The following is a 21,335-nucleotide window of genomic DNA, read 5'->3' as shown; positions in this document are numbered from 1 at the left end:
GAGAGTTCATTGGCAGCGCAGTATGCAACACAAATTCAAAGAAGCTTTATTGGCAGGACTAAATTAGTTTTGCCAAAGCAAGTGTACAAAAGGGGATAGGGACTGTAGGGATGTTGGGTAGGGGCTGTAGGAAAGGTGGATGGGGGCAGATCCAGGATGGGGCTATAGAAGTCCATGGCATAGGGAAGGTGGATGGGGCAGATCCAGGGTGGGGCCATAAAAGTCCATGGCATAGGGAAGGTGGATGGGGGCATGGGGCAGATCCAGGGTGGGGGCTATAGAAGTCCATGGCATAGGGAAGGTGGATGGGGGGGGGCAGATCCAGGGTGGGGGCTATAGAAGTCCATGGCATAGGGAGGGGGGATGGGGGCAGATCCAGGGTGGGGCTATAGAAGTCCATGGCATAGGGAGGGGGGATGGGGGCAGATCCAGGGTGGGGGCTATAGAAGTCCATGGCATAGGGAGGGGGGGATGGGGGCAGATCCAGGATGGGGCTATAGAAGTCCATGGCATAGGGAAGGTGGATGGGGGCAGATCCAGGGTGGGGCTATAGAAGTCCATGGCATAGGGAGGGGGGATGGGGCAGATCCAGGATGGGGGCTATAGAAGTCCATGGCATAGGGAGGGGAGATGGGGCAGATCCAGGGTGGGGCTATAGAAGTCCATGGCATAGGGAGGGGGGATGGGGGCAGATCCAGGGTGGGTCTATAGAAGTCCATGGCATAGGGAAGGTGGATGGGGCAGTTCCAGGGTGGGGGCTATAGAAGTCCATGGCATAGGGAGGATGGATGGGGGCAGATGCAGGGTGGGGGCTATAGAAGTCCATGGCATAGGGAGGGGGGATGGGGGCAGATCCAGGATGGGGCTATAGAAGTCCATGGCATAGGGAAGGTGGATGGGGACAGATCCAGGGTGGGGCTATAGAAGTCCATGGCATAGGGAGGGGGATGGGGCAGATCCAGGATGGGGGCTATAGAAGTCCATGGCATAGGGAGGGGGGATGGGGCAGATCCAGGATGGGGGCTATAGAAGTCCATGGCATAGGGAGGGGGGATGGGGCAGATCCAGGATGGGGGCTATAGAAGTCCATGGCATAGAGATGGGGGCATGGGGCAGATCCAGGATGGGGCTAGAGAAGTCCATGGCATAGGGGAGGGGGGATGGGGCAGTTCCAGGGTGGGGCTATAGAAGTCCATGGCATAGGGGAGGGGGGATGGGGCAGTTCCAGGGTGGGGCTATAGAAGTCCATGGCATAGGGAGGGTGGATGGGGGCAGATGCAGGGTGGGGGCTATAGAAGTCCATGGCATAGGGAGGGTGGATGGGGGCAGATCCAGGGTGGGGCTATAGAAGTCCATGGCATAGGGAGGGGGGATGGGGGCAGATCCAGGGTGGGGCTATAGAAGTCCATGGCATAGGGAGGGGGATGGGGGCAGATCCAGGGTGGGGCTATAGAAGTCCATGGCATAGGGAAGGTGGATGGGGGGCATGGGGCAGATCCAGGGTGGGGGCTATAGAAGTCCATGGCATAGGGAAGGTAGATGGGGGCAGATCTAGGGTGGGGGCTATAGAAGTCCATGGCATAGGGAGGGTGGATGGGGGCAGATCCAGGGTGGGGGCTATAGAAGTCCATGGCATAGGGAGGGTGGATGGGGGCAGATGCAGGGTGGGGGCTATAGAAGTCCATGGCATAGGGAAGGTAGATGGGGGCAGATCTAGGGTGGGGGCTATAGAAGTCCATGGCATAGGGAGGGTGGATGGGGGCAGATCCAGGGTGGGGGCTATAGAAGTCCATGGCATAGGGAGGGTGGATGGGGGCAGATCCAGGGTGGGGGCTATAGAAGTCCATGGCATAGGGAAGGTGGATGGGGGCAGATCTAGGGTGGGGGCTATAGAAGTCCATGGCATAGGGAAGGTGGATGGGGGCAGATCTAGGGTGGGGGCTATAGAAGTCCATGGCATAGGGAGGGGGGATGGGGGCAGATCCAGGGTGGGGGCTATAGAAGTCCATGGCATAGGGAAGGTGGATGGGGGCAGATCTAGGGTGGGGGCTATAGAAGTCCATGGCATAGGGAGGGGGGATGGGGCAGATCCAGGGTGGGGGCTATAGAAGTCCATGGTGTTATGAATGAGTAACCGTAGGAGGCAAAAACAGAATTACTAGCTAAGTCCAGAAACCCAGAGACGTTGGCAGCTATCGGATTGCAGACCCCTGAATCTAACAACAACAACTATCAGTAGCCGTGGGGGGTTCCTACGGTGCCCTAGACCCCTCGATCACAGCCGGAGGACTAAATAGCCTAAAGACAGAAAAGTGAAATCTAAACTGCCCCAGAGCAGAACCCAAAGCAGAAGGCTGCCCCCAACATATAATGACGGTGAAACGAGATGGAAAAACACTTACACAGACAGAAAGATAGTTTGGGCCCCAACTTTTGCTCAGCCTAACTAAATAGGATAGGATAGGACAGCTGCTGTCTGCAATCCTCCAAAACCCTCTCAAAAACAAGAGCCAACAGACTGATAGGAAAAAAAGCCCTGAAGACGCTAGGCTTCAAAAGACTATATCAGTACTCTGGTATTATCTGAAGACAGAGCAAAAAGGAATTCAGCTCACCCAGCAGGGAGAGGCAGAAATCCAGAACAACAAGGCAAAACTAAACAAAAGCACAAATGCAAAAGGTAGAGCAGAAAAACTTAGCTTTAGATGAGCAGGAATCAGACTGGTCTCCAAGAATCCTTCAGAGAAATAACCCGCAAGGCAGAAGGGCGGCGGCTGTATTATATCCAGTCGGCGATCCCAGGCACCCAGTCATCATGATTCTGCTCAGGTGCTTTGTAATCAGCCTCACTACCTTCCTTCACCAGAAGAGGGATTTCCTCAGACCTCAATGGTGAAGGGGAAAACGAACTCACAACAGTACCCCCCCCCTTGAGGAGGGGTCACCGAACCCTCATCCACACTACCAGGGTGATCAGGGTGAGCCCGATGAAAGGCACGCACCAGTCTTTTGGCATGAATATCAGAGGCAGAGACCCAGGAATTATCCTCCTGACCATAACCCTTCCACTTAACCAAATACTGGAGTCTCCGTCTAGCCAGACGGGAATCCAGTATCTTCTCTACCTCATATTCCATGTTACCTTCAACTAATACAGGGTCCGGAGGTGCCACCCCAGGAACAACTGGTTCAACAAACCTCTTCAACAAGGACTTATGAAACACATTATGAATTTTAAATGTGACAGGAAGAGCCAAACGAAAAGAGACCGGATTAATAATCTCCAAAATTTTGTAAGGTCCAATAAATCTAGGCTTAAACTTAGGAGAAGCCACCTTCATAGCGATATTTTTTGATGATAACCAACCATATCACCCACCTTAAACTGGGGACCGATGGTCCTATGTCGGTTGGAAAACCGCTGGGCCTTTTCCTGGGAGAGAGAGAACTTATCCACCACTTGGTCCCAGATCTGGTGCATTCTCTCCACCACCGTGTCAACACCTGGGCAGGCAGAAGGCTCCACCTGCCCTGAAGAAAATCGAGGATGAAACCCAAAGTTACAAAAAAAAGGTGACATCAAAGTGGCAGAACTAGCTCTATTATTTAAAGCAAATTCGGCCAAGGGCAAAAATGAAACCCAATCATCCTGATCAGCGGAAATAAAACATCTCAAATACGACTCCAAGGTCTGGTTTGTTCTCTCCGTCTGCCCATTGGTCTGAGGGTGAAAAGCAGAGGAGAAGGACAACTGAATTCCCAGCTTGGAACAGAAAGTCCTCCAAAATCTAGACACAAATTGAACTCCTCTGTCAGACACAATGTTCTCAGGAATCCCATGCAAGCGAACCACCTGTTGCAAAAACAGGGGCACCAACTCAGAGGAAGATGGCAACTTAGGGAGTGGTACAAGATGAACCATCTTGGAGAACCTATCACAAATCACCCAAATAACAGTCATTCTCTGGGAGACAGGCATATCAGAGATGAAATCCATAGAAATATGGGTCCATGGCCTCCTGGGGACCGGCAAAGGCATCAACAACCCACTAGAGCGAGAACAAGGTTTAGACCGGGAGCAAGTCCCACAGGACTGCACAAAATTCTTGACATCACGAGACAAGGCGGGCCACCAAAAAGACCGACTCACCAGATCTCTAGTACCAAAAATACTTGGATGACCAGCCAATGCAGAGCAATGAACTTCAGACATCACTTTCTTCTTCCACTGGTCAGGAACCTACAACTTTCCACTGGGACAACGCTCAGGTTTGTCCTCCTGGAACTCTTCCAGAGCACGTCTCAGATCGGGCGAGATGGCAGAAAGAACTACCCCTTCGCCTAAGATGGTAGCAGGCTTGGTCACTACAGGAGAATCAGCAAGGAAGCTCCTAGAGAGGGCGTCTGCCTTGACATTCTTAGTGCCAGGAAGAAAAGAGACCACAAAATCAAAACGTGTAAAAAACAAGGCCCACCTAGCCTGTCTAGGGTTCAAGCGTTTGGCAGATTCCAGGTAAATCAAATTCTTGTGGTCAGTGAGGACCACAACTTGGTGTTTAGCTCCCTCCAACCAATGTCTCCACTCCTCAAATGCCCATTTCATGGCTAACAGTTCCCGATTCCCCACATCATAGTTACGTTCAGATGGAGAGAACTTTCGGGAAAAGAAAGCACAGGGATTCATCTTAGATGTTACAGGATCCTTTTGGGACAAAACCGCTCCTGCACCAATCTCAAAAGCGTCCACCTCTACCTGGAACGGGAGTGAGACATCAGGTTGCCGCAAAACCGGGGCAGAAGTGAATCTTTGCTTCAGCTCCTGAAAGGAAGAAACAGCCTCCGGAGACCAATTCAACACATCAGCACCCTTTTTAGTCAGATCAGTCAATGGCTTGGCAATACTAGAAAATTTTGCTATAAATTTCCGATAAAAATTAGCAAAACCCAAAAACTTCTGGAGGGCCTTCAAAGAAGTGGGCTGAACCCAATCATGAATGGCCTGTACCTCGGCCGGGTCCATTTCAATAGTTGACGGAGACAAAATAAATCCCAAAAAAGAAATCCTCTGTACCCCAAAAAGGCATTTCGATCCCTTGACATATAGAGAATTCTCCCTCAAGATCCGGAACACAGTCCGAACATGTTCCACATGAGAATCCCAATCCTTGGAGAAGATCAAAATACCATCCAGATAGATAATCAAAAATGTATCCACAAAGTCTCGGAAAATGTCGTTCATGAAGCACTGGAAGACAGAAGGGGCATTAGTGAGCCCAAAAGGCATCACCAGGTACTCAAAATGTCCCTCCGGAGTATTAAACGCCGTCTTCCATTCATCCCCCTGCTTAATGCGGATAAGATTATACGCCCCCCTGAGGTCAAGCTTGGTAAACCAGCAAGCACCTTTAACTCTGGAGAATAGATCCGAAATCAGGGGTAACGGATACTGATATTTGGTAGTAATTTTGTTGAGGGCACGATAATCAATACAAGGCCTTAAAGAACCATCCTTTTTGCCCACGAAAAAAAAAAACGGCACCTAAGGGCGAAGAGGATGGTCTAATATGACCCTTCTCCAACGCCTCTTTAATATAGGATCGCATAGCCTCGTGCTCGGGTACAGATAAATTGAAGAGCCGACCCTTAGGAAATTTACACCCCGGACTCAGTTCAATTGCACAGTCATAACTCCTATGAGGAGGCAAAGACGCAGACTCATTCTCACTAAATACATCATAAAAGTCCGCCAAATAGGAACATCATGCGACTGAGGAGAGGTGGAAAAAACCAGAGCCTCACTAAGGGCACACCGACAACCCCAGCTCACCACAGACACAGATTTCCAATCCAAAACTGGGTTATGAATTTGCAACCAGGGAAACCCCAGAACAATGGTATCATGCAAATTATGCAACACCAAAAATCTGCAATTTTCTTGATGGTCTGGGGCGACCCGCATTACCACCTGGGTCCAAAACTGAGGTTTATCTTTTGCCAAAGGAGTAGCATCAATCCCGCTAAAAGGGATAGGCGTCCGCAGAGGTGTCATAGGAAATCCACAATGTTTAGCAAAATCCAAGTCCATCAAATTCAGGGCTGCTCCCGAATCCACAAAAGCCTTGGCGGAAAATGTGGACAGGGAGCAGATCAGAGTAATTGCTAGAAGAAACTTACGTTGAACACCACCCACAGAAAACGTGTGTACAAAACGTCTCTCTCGTTTAGGACAGACAGAAATAATATGCGAGGCATCTCCACAGAAAAAACACAGTTTATTACGCCTTCTGAACTCCTGACGTTGCTCCCTGGACAAAACTCTATCACATTGCACACTTGTTCAACAGGTGGCAACACCTCCCGTGCAATCCTGCGTTCACGTAAACGCCGATCAACCTGAATGGCTAATGACATAGAATCGTCAAGACCAGAGGGAACAGGAAATCCCACCATAGTATCTTTTACGGCTTCTGACAACCCTTTCCGAAAGAGAGCTGCCAAGGCATTATCATTCCAGGTAGTAAGGACCGCCCACTTTCGGAATTTTTGACAATACAATTCTGCAGAATCTCGACCCTGGCTCAGTGCCAACAGGGTCTTTTCAGCCTGATCAATAGCATTAGGTTCGTCATACAACAACCCCAAGGCTTGAAAAAATGCGCTCACATTAGTCAGAATAGGATCATCTGGTTTCAAAGAAAACGCCCAATCCTGGGGATCGCCACGCAGCAACGAGATGACAATTTTAACCTGCTGCGCGGAGCTCCCTGACGATTTAGGCTTCAAGGCAAAAAATAATTTACAATTATTTTTGAAATTTAGAATTTTAGACCGATCCCCAAAAAACACATCTGGAGTAGGGATCTTTGGTTCAGCAGCATGTGAATGAGCAAGGTAGGCGGAAATTCCCCGCACTTCCGCAGCGAGCTGCTCCACACGATCAGACAATTGCTTTATCTCCATTGAGAGAAAAAAAAAATCCACCTACGGCCTCAGAGATATAGAGAAAAAAATATACACTTTTTTTTTTTTTTTTTTTTTTACAATTCTTTCCTGCTATTGAGCACCCTAGGATCTGCGGTATGGCGGGTTATTCTGTTATGAATGAGTAACCGTAGGAGGCAAAAACAGAATTACTAGCCAAGTCCAGAAACCCAGAGAAGTTGGCAGCTATCGGATTGCAGACCCCTGAATCTAACAACAACAACTAGCAGTAGCCGTGGGGGGTTTCTACGGTGCCCTAGACCCCTCGATCACAGCCGGAGGACTAGATAGCCTAAAGACAGAAAAGTGAAATCTAAACTGCCCCAGAGCAGACCCCAAAGCAGAAGGCAGCCCCCAACATATAATGACTGTGAAACGAGATGGAAAAACACTTACACAGACAGAAAGATAGCTTGGGCCCCAACTTTTGCTCAGCCTAACTAAATAGGATAGGATAGGACAGCTGCTGTCTGCAATCCTCCAAAACCCTCTCAAAAACAAGAGCCAACAGACTGATAGGAAAAAAAGCCCTGAAGACGCTAGGCTTCAAAAGACTATATCAGTACTCTGGTATTATCTGAAGACAGAGCAAAAAGGAATTCAGCTCACCCAGCAGGGAGAGGCAGAAATCCAGAACAACAAGGCAAAACTAAACAAAAACACAAATGCAAAAGGTAGAGCAGAAAAACTTAGCTTTAGATGAGCAGGAATCAGACTGGTCTCCAAGAATCCCTCAGAGAAATATCCCGCAAGGCAGAAGGGCGGCGGCTGTCTTATATCCAGTCGGCGATCCCAGGCACCCAGTCATCATGATTCTGCTCAATGGTGAAGGGGAAAACAAACTCACAACACCATGGCATGTGGATGGGGGCAGATCCAGTGTGGGGCTATAGAAGTCCATGGCATTGGGAGGGGGGATGGGGGCAGATCCAGGGTGGGGCTATAGAAGTCCATGGCATAGGGAGGGGGGATGGGGGCATGGGGCAGATCCAGGGTGGGGGCTATAGAAGTCCATGGCATAGGGAAGGTAGATGGGGGGGGGGGGGGATGGGGGCAGATCTAGGATGGGGCTATAGAAGTCCATGGCATAGGGAGGGGGGATGGGGGCAGTTCCAGGGTGGGGGCTATAGAAGTCCTTGGCATAGGGAAGGTGGATGGGGGCAGATCTAGGGTGGGGGCTATAGAAGTCCATGGCATAGGGAGGGGGGATGGGGGCAGATCCAGGGTGGGTCTATAGAAGTCCATGGCATAGTGAAGGTGGGTGGGGGCAGATCCAGGGTGGGGCTATAGAAGTCCATGGCATATCATAGTTCTCTATCTCTCAGTCTATGACATTCGCTCACATACCGCGCTGCTATCTCCACTGCGCTCTCTTCTTCCCCCAGCAGGGATGAAATCCGGGAAGAGATGTGAGAGTCTCCTGAAGTGAGTGTCCCTCACTGCTGAGTATTTGGAGCAGTGTAGCAGGAAGTGGGTCTCATCCTCCAGGGCCCCCAGATCAGTGTTGGCACAGTCTTTCCTCCCTGGGCTTGTAGCTCTGCGGATTCGATGGCCAGACTTTGGGCAATTCTGACTTTCTGCAATTCTGAAATTCTGTCAGATAATACTCAGTTTCTTCCTGAAAATGATTGCAAACACAAATTCTTTGGTATTATTATCTTCATTTAATTTGTCTTAAATGGAAAAAAAACACAAAAGAGAATGAAGCAAAAAGCAAAACATTGATCATTTCACACACAACTCCAAAAATGGGCCAGACAAAAGTATTGGCACCCTCAGCCTAATACTTGGTTGCACAACCTTTAGCCAAAATAACTGCGACCAACCGCTTCCGGTAACCATCAATGAGTTTCTTACAATGCTCTGCTGGAATTTTAGACCATTTGTTGAGGGAGCTATTTAGGGAGGGCTAAATTAACCCTTCACGGTTGATCCAGTGATTTCCAAATTAATTCACAGGGCGTTGCTAGCAACTGGGAATGACCACACGGAGACGGGGGTCTCTGTACGGGAGGATCCAGGCAGATCACTGAGCCCCTTTATTTTAGTCACTTTATAGTATTTTGCTTAATTATGCAAAGTTCTCAACTACCAATAACTTCATTTCCCTTTGTAAGCCAATAATGCAAGAAAACCGGAATATGTCCCTAGTTACGTGACGTAGAGAATAGAACAATAGCACATTCTTTTAGCGTCTCATATCTTGTACAAGCTAGAACAGTCTAGTTTCATAACAGCTGCGAACTTTCACCTAATTACAAAATTTATCTTGTAAACAACAAAATGGCGTCGCAAGCACAAAAATGGAGTCTGAAGAACAAGATATCCCGTACATCTGAATACTGTACTTCACACATTCTTCTTTGGCAAACTGCTCCAGGTCCCTGATATTTGAAGGGTGCCTTCTCCAAACTGCCATTTTTAGATCTCTCCACAGGTGTTCTATGGGATTCAGGTCTGGACTCATTGCTGGCCACCTTAGAAGTCTCCAGTGCTCTCTCTCAAACCATTTTCTAGTGCTTTTTGAAGTGTGTTTTGGGTCATTGTCCTGCTGGAAGACCCATGACCTCTGAGGGAGACCCAGCTTTCTCACACTGGGCCCTACATTATGCTGCAAAATTTGTTGGTAGTCTTCAGACTTCATAATGCACACGGTCAAGCAGTCCAGTGCCAGAGGCAGCAAAGCAACCCCAAAACATCAGGGAACCTCCGCCATGTTTGACTGTAGGGACCGTGTTCTTTTCTTTGAATGCCTCCTTTTTTTTTTTTTTCTCCTGTAAACTCCATGTTGAAGCCTTTGCCCAAAAAGCTCTACTTTTGTCTCATCTGACCAGAGAACATTCTTCCAAAACGTTTTAGGCTTTTTCAGGTAAGTTTTGGCAAACTCCAGCCTGGCTTTTTTATGTCTCGGGGTAAGAAGTGGGGTCTTCCTGGGTCTCCTACCATACAGTCCCTTTTCATTCAGACGCCGACGGATAGTACGGGTTGACACTGTTGTACCCTCGGACTGCAGGGCAGCTTGAACTTGTTTGGATGTTAGTCGAGGTTCTTTATCCAACATCCGCACAATCTTGCGTTGAAATCTCTTGTCAATTTTTCTTTTCCGTCCACATCTAGGGAGGTTAGCCACAGTGCCATGGGCTTTAACCCCTTTACGACCGCCGATATGCCTTTTAACGGCGGTAATTAAGGATACTAAAACCACAGCGCCGTGAAGAAAGTACATAGCGCCCCCCAGTGTCGGATTTTCACCGGGGTCTCGGCTGCCAGGGGTAGCCGAGACCCCAGAGAACATGAATCGGTCGGTTTTCACCGACCCCGCTTTTGCGATCGCCGTTATTAACCCTATAACGGCGACCGACAAAAAAAAAAGTCGCGATTATGCATTAAATTTCTCTTTCCTCTGATGTGATCGCACATCAGAGGAGAGAGAAATAGGGTCCCGCCGGCGTCCTCCGATGGGCGCCGCCATCTTGAAAATGGCGGGAGCATGCGCAGTGCGCCCACCAGGAATCTGCCGACTCCGGCTGGCAGATTCCATTCATTATTTTGATCACTATGATAAACGATCATAGTGATCAAAATAAAAAAAATAGTACATAACCCCCCGTTTATCACCCCCTTATATAGGAAAACATAATGAAATAAAGAAAATATTTTTTTTTTTCAGTTTTCCGTTAGGGTTAGGGTTGGGCTAGGGGTAGGGTAGGGTTAGGGTTGGGCTATGGCTAGGGTTAGAATTAGGGTTAGGGCGAACTAGGATTAGGGTTGGGGTTAGGGGTGTGTTGGGGTTAGGGTTGGAGCAAGAATTGAGGGGTTTCCACTATTTACCAACTTTGGGGGTCTAAAAATTGGAGTCTAAAAAAATCACTTTTGTGGAAATAAAAAAGACTTTATTTTCACGGCTCTGCGTTTATAAACTTCTGTGAAGCGCTTGGGGGTTCAAAGTGCTCACCACACATCTAGATAAGTTCCTTAATGGGTCTAGTTTCCAAAATGGGTTCACTTGTTGGAGTTTTCCACTGTTTAGGCACATTAAGGGCTCTCCGAACGCAACATGGTGTCCGATCTCAATTCCAGCCAATTCTGCGTTGAAAAAGTCAAATGGCGCTCCATCCCTTGCGAGCTCTGCCGTGTGCTGAAAAAGTGGTTTACCCCCACATATGGGGTATCGGCGTATTCAGGAGAAATTGTACAACAAATTTTGTGCTTGATTTTCTCTTTTAACACTTGTGAAAATAAGAAAAATTGGTTCCGAAGTAAATTTTTTGCAAAAAAAGTTAAATGTTAATTTTTTTCCTTCCACATTGCTTTAGTTCCTGTGAAGCACTTAAAGGGTTAATAAATTTCTTGAAAGTGGTTTTGAGCACCTTGAGGGGTCTAGTTTTTAGAATGGTGCCACTTTTGGGTATTTTCTGCCATATAGACCCCTCAAAATGACTTTAAATATGATGTGGTCCCTAAAAAAAATGGTTTTGTAAATTTTGTTGTAAAAATGAGAAATCGCTGGTCAACTTTTAACCCTTATAACTTCCTAACAAAAAAAAATTTTGCTTCCAAAATTGTGCTGATGTAAAGTAGACATGTGGGAAATGTTATTTATTAAGAAATTTGTGTGACACATGTCTCTGATTTAAGGGCATAAAAATTTAAAGTTTTAAAATTTCAAAATTTTCGCCATATTTACGTTTTTTTCATAAATAAACACAAGTCTTATCGAAGAAATTTTATCACTAACATGAAGTACAATATGTCACGAAAAAACAATCTCAGAATCAGCGGGATCCATTAAGGCGTTCCAGAGTTATAACCTCATAAAGGGACAGTGGTCAGAATAGTAAAAATTGGCCTGGTCATTAAGCTGCAAACTGGCTCTGTCGCTAAGGGGTTAAACTTCTTGATGACACTGCGCACGGTAGACACAGGAACATTCAGGTCTTTGGAGATGGACTTGTAGCCTTGAGATTGCTCATGCTTCCTCACAATTTGGTTTCTCAAGTCCTCAGACAGTTCTTTGGTCTTCTTTCTTTTCTCCATGCTCAATGTGGTACACACAAGGACACAGGACAGAGGTTGAGTCAACTTTAATCCATGTCAACTGGCTGCAAGTGTGATTTAGTTATTGCCAACACCTGTTAGGTGCCACAGGTAAGTTACAGGTGCTGTTAATTACACAAATTAGAGAAGCATCACATGATTTTTCGAACAGTGCCAATACTTTTGTCCACCCTCTTTTTTTATGTTTGGTGTGGAATTATATCCAATTTGGCTTTAGGACAATTCTTTTTGTGTTTTTTCATTTAAGACAAATGAAGATAATAATAACAAAGAATTAGTGTTTGCAATCATTTTCAGGAAGAAAGAGTATTATCTGACAGAATTGCAGGGGTGTCAATACTTTTGGCCACAACTGTACATAATGCACTGTCATGGGATCAAAACCGGTAGTGGCATCTTGTCACACCCTCCTCCCTGTTATTGGACTGAATAGACTAGGCAGACATAAAGGGGCAGGCAGCTAGGAACAGCGTGGAGCAAGCCACGCTCCCTATAGGACTGAATAGAGGCCTTGCCCCGTGTTATTGGGCTGAATAGTGGCAGATATATGGGGGCGGGCATCTAGGAGCAGCCTGGTGCAGGACACACCCTCCAGTATTATCCGAAGACTGGCTGATGGTAACAGCAGGGAGCTGCACTCTGCTGTGACATGATGTCCCGGACAGGAGGGGGAGCAGTGAGGAGCAGCTCCTGTCACACTGAGTTACAAGTCTTATAAAGATAATAGAAGTGCACTGGGCATTGCATCTTTATAGTGTAGGAAAAACATTCTTGTATCTTCCAGGAGTAGCGCGTTAAACAGGATTACCTGATGGATGCAGTCAGGATTTCTGCAATATCATTGATTTATGGCCGCTAGAAAACCTATCGCCTTAATCCTCAGCTGCACAAGAATGAGAGGTGACAGAATTATGGCCTTTGTCTGCCTGTGCGACAGAACTGTCAGGGAAACTGCTTTAAGCTTTTGCCCCCCCCCCTTTCCAAATTATGAATATTGGTGTTTATGAACACTAAAGATATGAAAGATATGAGTCATATTGGGGAACATAGCGCTTTGTCTTGCATCACTGAGCGGTTACAACACCTTTTAAATTAATACCGGTCAGATGGATGTTGCTTTCCATGAATAGATAAAATTGTGATGAGAAACATGGCAGTAATATCTCTCACCTGGGACCTGCAGGGGTGAAGATATCCTGAAAGTTAAGAATCTCATAATTTTCTGAGGATCGGCCACATCCCCTGACCAGTTCTGTTATAAGTCACCGGAGGGGAGCTATGTGATCGTGACTTGTGTTAATAAAAGCGATTGACGAACCATGATCAATAGCTGTCCTGGGAGATAATTTGTTGTAGATCTGTAACGTTGCTTCTCTTCATAAAACAGAGCCAACCCTGCGAAATCAGGTTTAGTACATGTCTTCTGTTGTTCCTTTTGATTTCATGTAATTGTGTATATATCTTTGTTTTTTGTTCCCATTTTGTATCATCTTTGTATATGTTTATAAACGCTGCATACTTTTCTGGATTAAATATATAAACTTAATAGCTCTGTTCCTCTTGCTCTGTATACCGCACCCCTGAAGCCATACGCTACCTGTAACGGGCATCCAATTGACTGGTATAAAGAACTATAGATAGTGATTCTTTTGTTATTGTGGTGCTGGCAGTGACCGTAGCGGGGATATATATATAGTTTACCCCGCTTCGGTCACTGCCAGCTCTATAGTAGTTTTGTATATACCATACGCTCACTGTGACTTCCCTAATATCTGGTCTAGTAGTGGAAGTGACCATGGCCTCGTCAGTCGATTGCGTGGTTGTCCTGACAGGTGGTGGCACCTGCATGATTCCCCCTGTTGGTTCGCTGACAGATGTTGGGGGTGTATCGCCGGGCTCTCTGTGGGGTCTCCTCCACTCCGTCTCACCCGTCTCCTTTCTTGTTGTGTTTTGCAGTTTCTCAATGAGAATGGCTACTCGCAGACCCTCACGGTGAAATCCTTACAAGGCCCCTCCACCAAGGATTTCCTAAAGATCTTCGCCTTCATCTACAGCTTCATCTGCCCAAACTACGAAATACCTGATTCCAAGTTCGAGGAGGAAATTCCTAAAGTGTTCAAAGAGCTGGGGTGAGTGCAGCCCGGTTTTCCATCCAGTGTGGCGCTAATGGTTTTCTAGCTTGAAATGGCATCTGGGAAATGGATATAGGGGAGTCCAGCGCCCGTCCAACAGACGGAGTACCTGATTCTGGGTTCCAGCGGTATATGGATTCCGAACACAGATTTTATCAAGTCAACTACCCCCTTAAATAGGTATATAAATGGTCAGCTGTACTACCACTTCCAGTAACAAATTATCCTGTAAAATAGGGAAGCAATGTACGTGTAAAAGTTTAAGTAAAAAAATTGTACTTTATTACATGTACAATACAAAATAATATTGTGGTACCGTGTTAGCCAGAGAAATCGATGTAAATACTTATGTCCCAAAAAAAAAAAAGAAATGTATTCAAGGAGTGATACCTTTATTGGCTAACCAGAGAAATTATATTTGCAAGCTTTCAGGGCTCAGAAGGCCCTTTCATCAGGCTTAATTAATTTCACTTGTAATCCAGCCTGATGAAGGGGCCTTCTGAGTCCTGAAGCTTCCAAATATAATTTCTCTGGTTAGCCCATAAAGGTATCACTCCTTGAATACTGTTCTAATTTTTTTTTTTTTGGGGGGGGGGGGGCATAAGTATTTGCATCGTACTTTAGTAGACAATAAAGTGCTACATGCATAAGAGCAGACGCACAGTCTTGGAGCAACTCGCATATACAGGTAGTCACATAGGTAATATTAATATACTAGAAGTGTGCCTGCCCACCCACCTCCATGCAGTCACAGTCGGAAGGAAAGAGGGTGGTTTGCGGCCTGTGCTGGAGATATGAGTACGTGTGTGTGTATATGTACAGGTCGTGGCCAGCAGCGGCAGGTCCAGCTGCGGCTGTGGGGGGGTTCAGCGGCGGAAGGTCCAGCGGCAGGGTTTGGTCCTGGCGGCGGCCAGCTGGAAGGAAAGGCCGCGGCTTGCAGCCTGCGCACAGGCCGCAAGCCGCTGTCTTTCCTGCCGGCTGTGACGGAGGTGGGTGGGTAGGCAGCTGCAGGTCCAGCGGGGGGGATCCTGGCTGCGGCCAGCAGGCAGGAAAGACCGCGGCTTGCGGCTGTGACGGAGGTGGGTGGGCAGGCAGCGACAGGTCCAGCGGGGGGGGGGGGGTCCTGGCTGTTGCCAGCCGGCATGAAAGACCGCAGCTTGCGGTGAGTCCAGCTGGGGGGGGTCCTGGCTGTGACTTACGGCCTGTGCTAGCCGCGGCCTTTCCTGCCGGCTGTGACGGAGGTGGGTGGGCAGGCAGCGGCGGGTCCAGTGGGTGGATTCTGTCTTCAGCCAGCCGGCAAGAAAGACCGCAGCTTGCGGCGGGTCCAGCGGGAGTGTCCTGGCTGTGGCCAGTCGGCAGGAAAGACCACGGCCTGTGCACAGGCCGCTAGCCGCGGTCTTTCCTGCCGGCTATGACGGAGGTGGGTGGGCAGGCAGCGGCGGGTCCGGCGGCGGCGGGTCCAGCAGCGGTGGGGGGGTCCTGGCGGTGTCCCACTGGTGGTACTGTGGAAGGGCCTGGTACCACCAGCGGGTGCCATATTGAAATACCCATCACTTGGGTATTTCAATATGGCGGTCGGCGTACTTCCGGTCGGTGCGGTGGATTTTGGGATTCGGGGACATACATACGGAAGTGGATGACAGACAATTTAAGGTAAATATTTATTTTCTCAGGCAAGTTGGGAGAGTTCCCAGAATGCGACAGCACACCACAGCAAAAACATGGAGTTCAAAGACAGATACACCCTCTCCTAATAACTCTGAGGAATATAAGGCTAAGTGCACACGTACCGGAACTCTCACGGAAATTACCGCGAGAATTCCGGAATTCCAGTCCGCGGGAAAATCGCATTTTAAATTCCCGCGATTTTCCCGCGGAAAAACTAGCATTTTGCAAGCGTAATTAGCTTGCAGAATGCTAGCGTTTTCCAAGCGATCTGGAGCATCGCTTGGAGAACTGATTGACAGGTTGGTCACACTCGTCAAACATAGTGTTTGACGAGTGTGACCAACCTTTTACTACTGAGGAGGCCTATGCAGCATCAGTAGTAAAATATAGAATGTAAAAAAAAAAAAAAAACGGTGTTATTCTTACCCTCCGACGTCCCGCGCATCCGTTCCCAGTAATCCTTTGCGAAAATGCCCACGATGACGTCAGTTCTCGCGGGAACGCGACGTCTCGCGGTAATTCGCGATGACGTCGCGCGAATGACCGCGAGACTTCGCGATCCCGCGAGAACGGACGTCATCGCGGGCATTTTCGCAAAGGACTACTGGGACAGGAGCGTGAAGAGAAGGGGGAAGGCTGCGCGGGACGTCGGAGGGTGAGAATAACAATATTTTTTATTTTAAATTCTATTTTTTACAGGGATATGGTACCCAGAGCCCGGAGGACAGTCTCCTCTCCTCCGGACCGTGGGTACCATCCGCAATTGTTCTGCTTACTTTCCGCATGGTGTGCACAGCCACATGCGGGAAGTAAGCGGAACAATGCATTCCTATGGGTGCGGGATCGCCGCGATTCTGCAAATTAATGAGCATGCTGTGGTTTTTACCGCGAAGCGATTCCGCCGCGGTAAAAACCGCAGCATTAGCACAGCATTGCTGAATCCCATAGGAATGCATGGGATGCTTATTTTTCGCGGCAAAATCGCGCGGTTAAAACCGCCGCGGAAAAGCGAAAAAAATGCAACATGTGAACTCAGCCTAAAGGTCTCAAGGGGGAACAGGGTACAGAGTAAAGTCAAGAATTTACCTGATATTGGGAGGTGACAGACCCCAACGCGCATTTCACGTCAGCTTCTTCAGGGGAGTAGTTCCCAATGTTCACACGCTCCCACATCATGTGCATTAAGTGAGAGTCATTTTTCCCACATCTTGTACACATGTCAATTCTTATACCAATTTTAAATGGGATACGTGGGGTCTTATGTACTCTGTGAATAGGAAAGATTTGGGAGAGTCTTTATGATTCAGGCAAGGATATTTTGGGATTTGGATCCAGCACCTCTCTCCATTGTTCATCAGAACCCAAATCTCTTACCCACTTTACTTTGGCGGTGATGGGATACTTTTCTAGTTGCACCGCCATAAGCTGTTATATTGTCCTGGTTCCTCGACATCTGACGCGGACCTTGTTAATGGGCCACTGGAACAAACCATACATGGCCAAGGCAAGAGGACCTGATGAAATGCTACTATAGCGGCAGACCAAAGGAGAGGGCATCTATGAAGTGTATGAGGAATCTCTGGATGGATGCGAGACCTGCATGTCCACTGACTGAGGAACAACAACTAGTCACCCAATGGCTGTGTCTCGGCGCTTAAGTTACCCGCTGTTTACCCTGGATACCAGCTCCCAGCGTCTGCTGTATGGCGCTGGGAGCTCGCTGATTGTTGTTCTCTCGCTGTCACACGCAGCGATGTCTGCTGCCCAGCAGGAGACCAATGATAGATTTGTGACCCCGACCATTAGGGCCCCGTCACACATAGTGACTCACCAGCGATCCCGACAACGATATGAACTTGTCAGGATCGCTGGTGTCGCTACATGATCGCTGGTGAGCTGTCAAACAGGCAGCTTCACCAGCGATCAGCAGCAGTGACGACGAGCGCGCGTGTCGCTGTGTACCTTAGATACCAGTGCGCTGGTGCAGGGAGCTGGTAACCAAGGTACACAGAGGGTTTCTAAGTGCCGCGCAACGCTTAGAAACCCGCTGTTCACCTTGGTTACCTGATCGCTGGTCTCCAGCCTGTCACACGCAGCGATGCGTGCTGGCCAGCGGGAGACCAATGATCAAAAAAATGTCCAGGGCTTTCCACAACGATCAGCTAGCGAGATTGCTGTGTATGACGGGGGCGTTAGGCAACGATTAACGATCAGCTAACCGATCGTTGATTGTTATGTGTCACACACAACGATGTTGTTTCGACATCGCTGCAACGTCACCAACCTGGTGACGTTGCAGCGATATTGTTCACAATATCGTTGTGTGTAATGGGGCCCTAACAGCACAAAGGCAGCAACTCCACCAATAGCAGAGGCGGAACAATACTGGAGGAACATATGGGAGAAGGAGAAAACACAACACCAGTGCAAGGTGGCTGCAAGATGTGAGAATGAAACACAGCCACCACCTAGAGCAAGAACCAGTCGCCATTACAGAAGCAGACATCCAACAGCGGGTCAGGAACATGAAGAGCTGGACAGCACCTGGCCCAGACTCGATCCTCACCTACTGGCCGTAGAATGTAAGTCCGCAAGGACAGGGTCCTCTCCCCTCTATACCAGTCCGTCATATCTATAACTTTGTATGTAACCCCCCTTCTCATGTACAGCACCATGGAATTATTGTCGCTATATAAATAAATAATAATAATGGACGCATGGCAAAGCAGATGAACCAACTGCTAGAAGAAGGCCACCACCCAGCCTGGCTAACACAAGGTAGAACAGTGCTGATCATGAAGGATCCTCATAAAGGAACAGTTCCATCCAAATACCGCCCAATGACCTGCCTCACAACAACATGGAAACTCCATCATGGCCACCAAGCTACAGAGCCATATGCACCAGTACCTGAATCCAGCTCACTGTGATAGTAGACGAGGATCAGAAAACAGCAATGATGATAGATGTGACATCAGAAAGGAGGAGTATGAGAAGCTGGAGAAATACCAAGGCCTCAAAGGAGAACTGGAGAAGAGGTGGAAGGTGCAGAGGTGCACCTCAAAAACATTTCTAGAATTCGACCTTTTCTTACTTTTGACTCTGCAAAAACTCTTACTGTTTCTCTTATTCATTCTCGTCTCGACTATTGTAACTCTCTTCTAATCGGTCTCCCTCTTACCAAACTCTCCCCTCTCCAATCTGTCTTGAATGCTGCAGCCAGGATCATATTCCTCACCAATCGTTACACCGATGCCTCTACCTTGTGCCAGTCATTACACTGGCTACCCATCCACTCCAGAATTCAGTATAAACTTATTACCCTCACCCACAAAGCCCTCCATGGCTCAGCACCACCCTACATCTCCTCCCTTGTTTCAGTATACCACCCTACCCGCGCCCTCCGTTCTGCTGATGACCTGAGGTTAGTATCCTCAATAGTCAGAACCTCCCACTCCCGTCTCCAAGACTTTACACGTGCCGCGCCAATTCTTTGGAATGCACTTCCCAGGTCAATACGATTAGTCCCCAATCCCCACAATTTTAAGCGTGTCCTGAAAACGCATTTATTCAGACTGGCCTATTGCCTCAACACATTAACCTAATCTATCCCTGGGTGGCACAGCCAAAAGTTTTACCATAACCAGGTTCCCCGCATCATGTTCCCACATGCTTTATGCCTCCATTAGCCCTCTGTGTCTGTACTGTTACACACTTAACATTATGCCTGGTCCATACAATCAGGGCAACTGTTACCACCCACCTTTCGTGTCTCCCTCTTTCCTCATAGACTGTAAGCTTGCGAGCAGGGCCCTCACTCCTCTTGTTATTTGTTATAATCTACTGTATGTGATTATTGTTATGCTGTAATGTCTATTGTCTGTACAAATCCCCTCTGAAATGTAAAGTGCTGCGGAATATGTCGGCGCTATAAAAATAAAATTTATTATTATTATTATTATTAAGGTGAAGGCCACAGTGATTCCAGTGGTGATAGGAGCACTTGGAGCAGTGACCCCTAAGGGGTAAGTTCACACGGGACTTTTTTGCTGCTTTTTTTTCTGCAGCAAAACCTGATCATCTCTGCAAAAACGCAGATTTAGGTGTGATTTTTGGTGCTTTTTTTTTTTTTTTTTTGGTCTTTGTCCATGCTAATCTCCATGACTTTTCTGCAGCAAAAACGTTGCAAATAATGACACCTGCGTTTTTGGTACATTTTTTTTTTTTTCAACACCCATTCAAGTCAATGGGTGAAAAACGCTGAAAAAAGCAGCAAAAATGCTGAAAGTGACATGCTCCTTGTCCAAAAAACATAACAAAGCACAAAATCCTGATCGCACAAAAAGCCAATGTGTTTGCAGGACATTTCTGAAACCTCATATGCTTTGCTGGTAATGGAAATAGCAGCTGAAAATTAGCATAAAAAAAAGAAAAAATAACCGCAGCAAAAAAGTCCTGTGTGAACTTACCCTAAGATAGTAAAATGGCTGCAACAGATCCCAGGAGCAACCTCTGAGCTCAGTAATCGGGAGAGGCAATGTGATCAAAAGGATTCTCATCCCTCAGCTTCTGTATCTCCTACATACACTCACTGGCCACTTTATTAGGTACACCTGTCCAACTGTGTGTTAAGACTTAATTTCTAATCAGCCAATCACATGGCGGCAACTCAGTGCATTTAGGCATGTAGACATGGTCAAGACAATCTCCTGCAGTTCAAACCGAGCATCAGTATGGGGAAGAAAGGTGATTTGAGTGCCTTTGAACGTGGCATGATTGTTGGTGCCAGAAGGGCTGGTCTGAGAATTTCAGAAACTGCTGATCTACTGGGATTTTCACGCACAACCATCTCTAGGGTTTACAGAGAATGGTCCGAAAAAGAAAAAAAATCCAGTGAGCGGCAGTTCTGTGGCCGGAAATGCCATGTTGATGCCAGAGGTCAGAGGAGAATGGGCAGACTGGTTCGAGCTGATAGAAAGGCAACAGTGACTCAAATTGCCACCCGTTACAACCAAGGTAGGCAGAAGAGCATCTCTGAACGCACAGTGCGTCGAACTTTGAGGCAGATGGGCTACAGCAGCAGAAGACCACACCGGGTACCACTCCTCTCAGCTAAGAACAGGAAACTGAGGCTACAATTTGCACAAGCTCATCGAAATTGGACAGTAGAAGATTGGAAAAACGTTGCCTGGTCTGATGAGTCTCGATTTCTGCTGCGACATTCGGATGGTAGGGTCAGAATTTGGCGTAAACAACATGAAAGCATGGATCCATCCTGCCTTGTATCAACGGTTCAGGCTGGTGGTGGTGGTGTCATGGTGTGGGGAATTTTTTCTGGGCACTCTTTGGGCCCCTTGGTACCAATTGAGCATCGTTGCAACGCCACAGCCTACCTGAGTATTGTTGCTGACCATGTCCATCCCTTTATGACCACAATGTACCCAACATCTGATGGCTACTTTCAGCAGGATAATGCGCCATGTCATAAAGCTCGAA

At 47.6% G+C, this 21,335-nt stretch overlaps 1 protein-coding gene across 1 annotated transcript in view; it reads left to right on the top strand.

The window, feature by feature from the left end:
- NDC80 (NDC80 kinetochore complex component) overlaps nucleotides 1–21,335 on the top strand; it is a 64,431-nt gene that overhangs the window by 24,639 nt on the left and 18,457 nt on the right. Inside the window, exon 5 of the mRNA XM_073577011.1 lies at nucleotides 13,996–14,168. Within this exon, the coding sequence (XP_073433112.1) occupies nucleotides 13,996–14,168 (173 nt within the window). The remainder of the gene's footprint in view (nucleotides 1–13,995; nucleotides 14,169–21,335) is intronic.

This window comes from Dendrobates tinctorius, unplaced genomic scaffold, assembly GCF_039654945.1.
Source record: "Dendrobates tinctorius isolate UK_male_01 unplaced genomic scaffold, ASM3965494v1 ptg000054l, whole genome shotgun sequence".
Taxonomy (NCBI): domain Eukaryota; kingdom Metazoa; phylum Chordata; class Amphibia; order Anura; family Dendrobatidae; genus Dendrobates; species Dendrobates tinctorius.
Note: the sequence above shows the minus strand (reverse complement) of the source record. Positions and strands in the feature narration are given on the sequence as shown.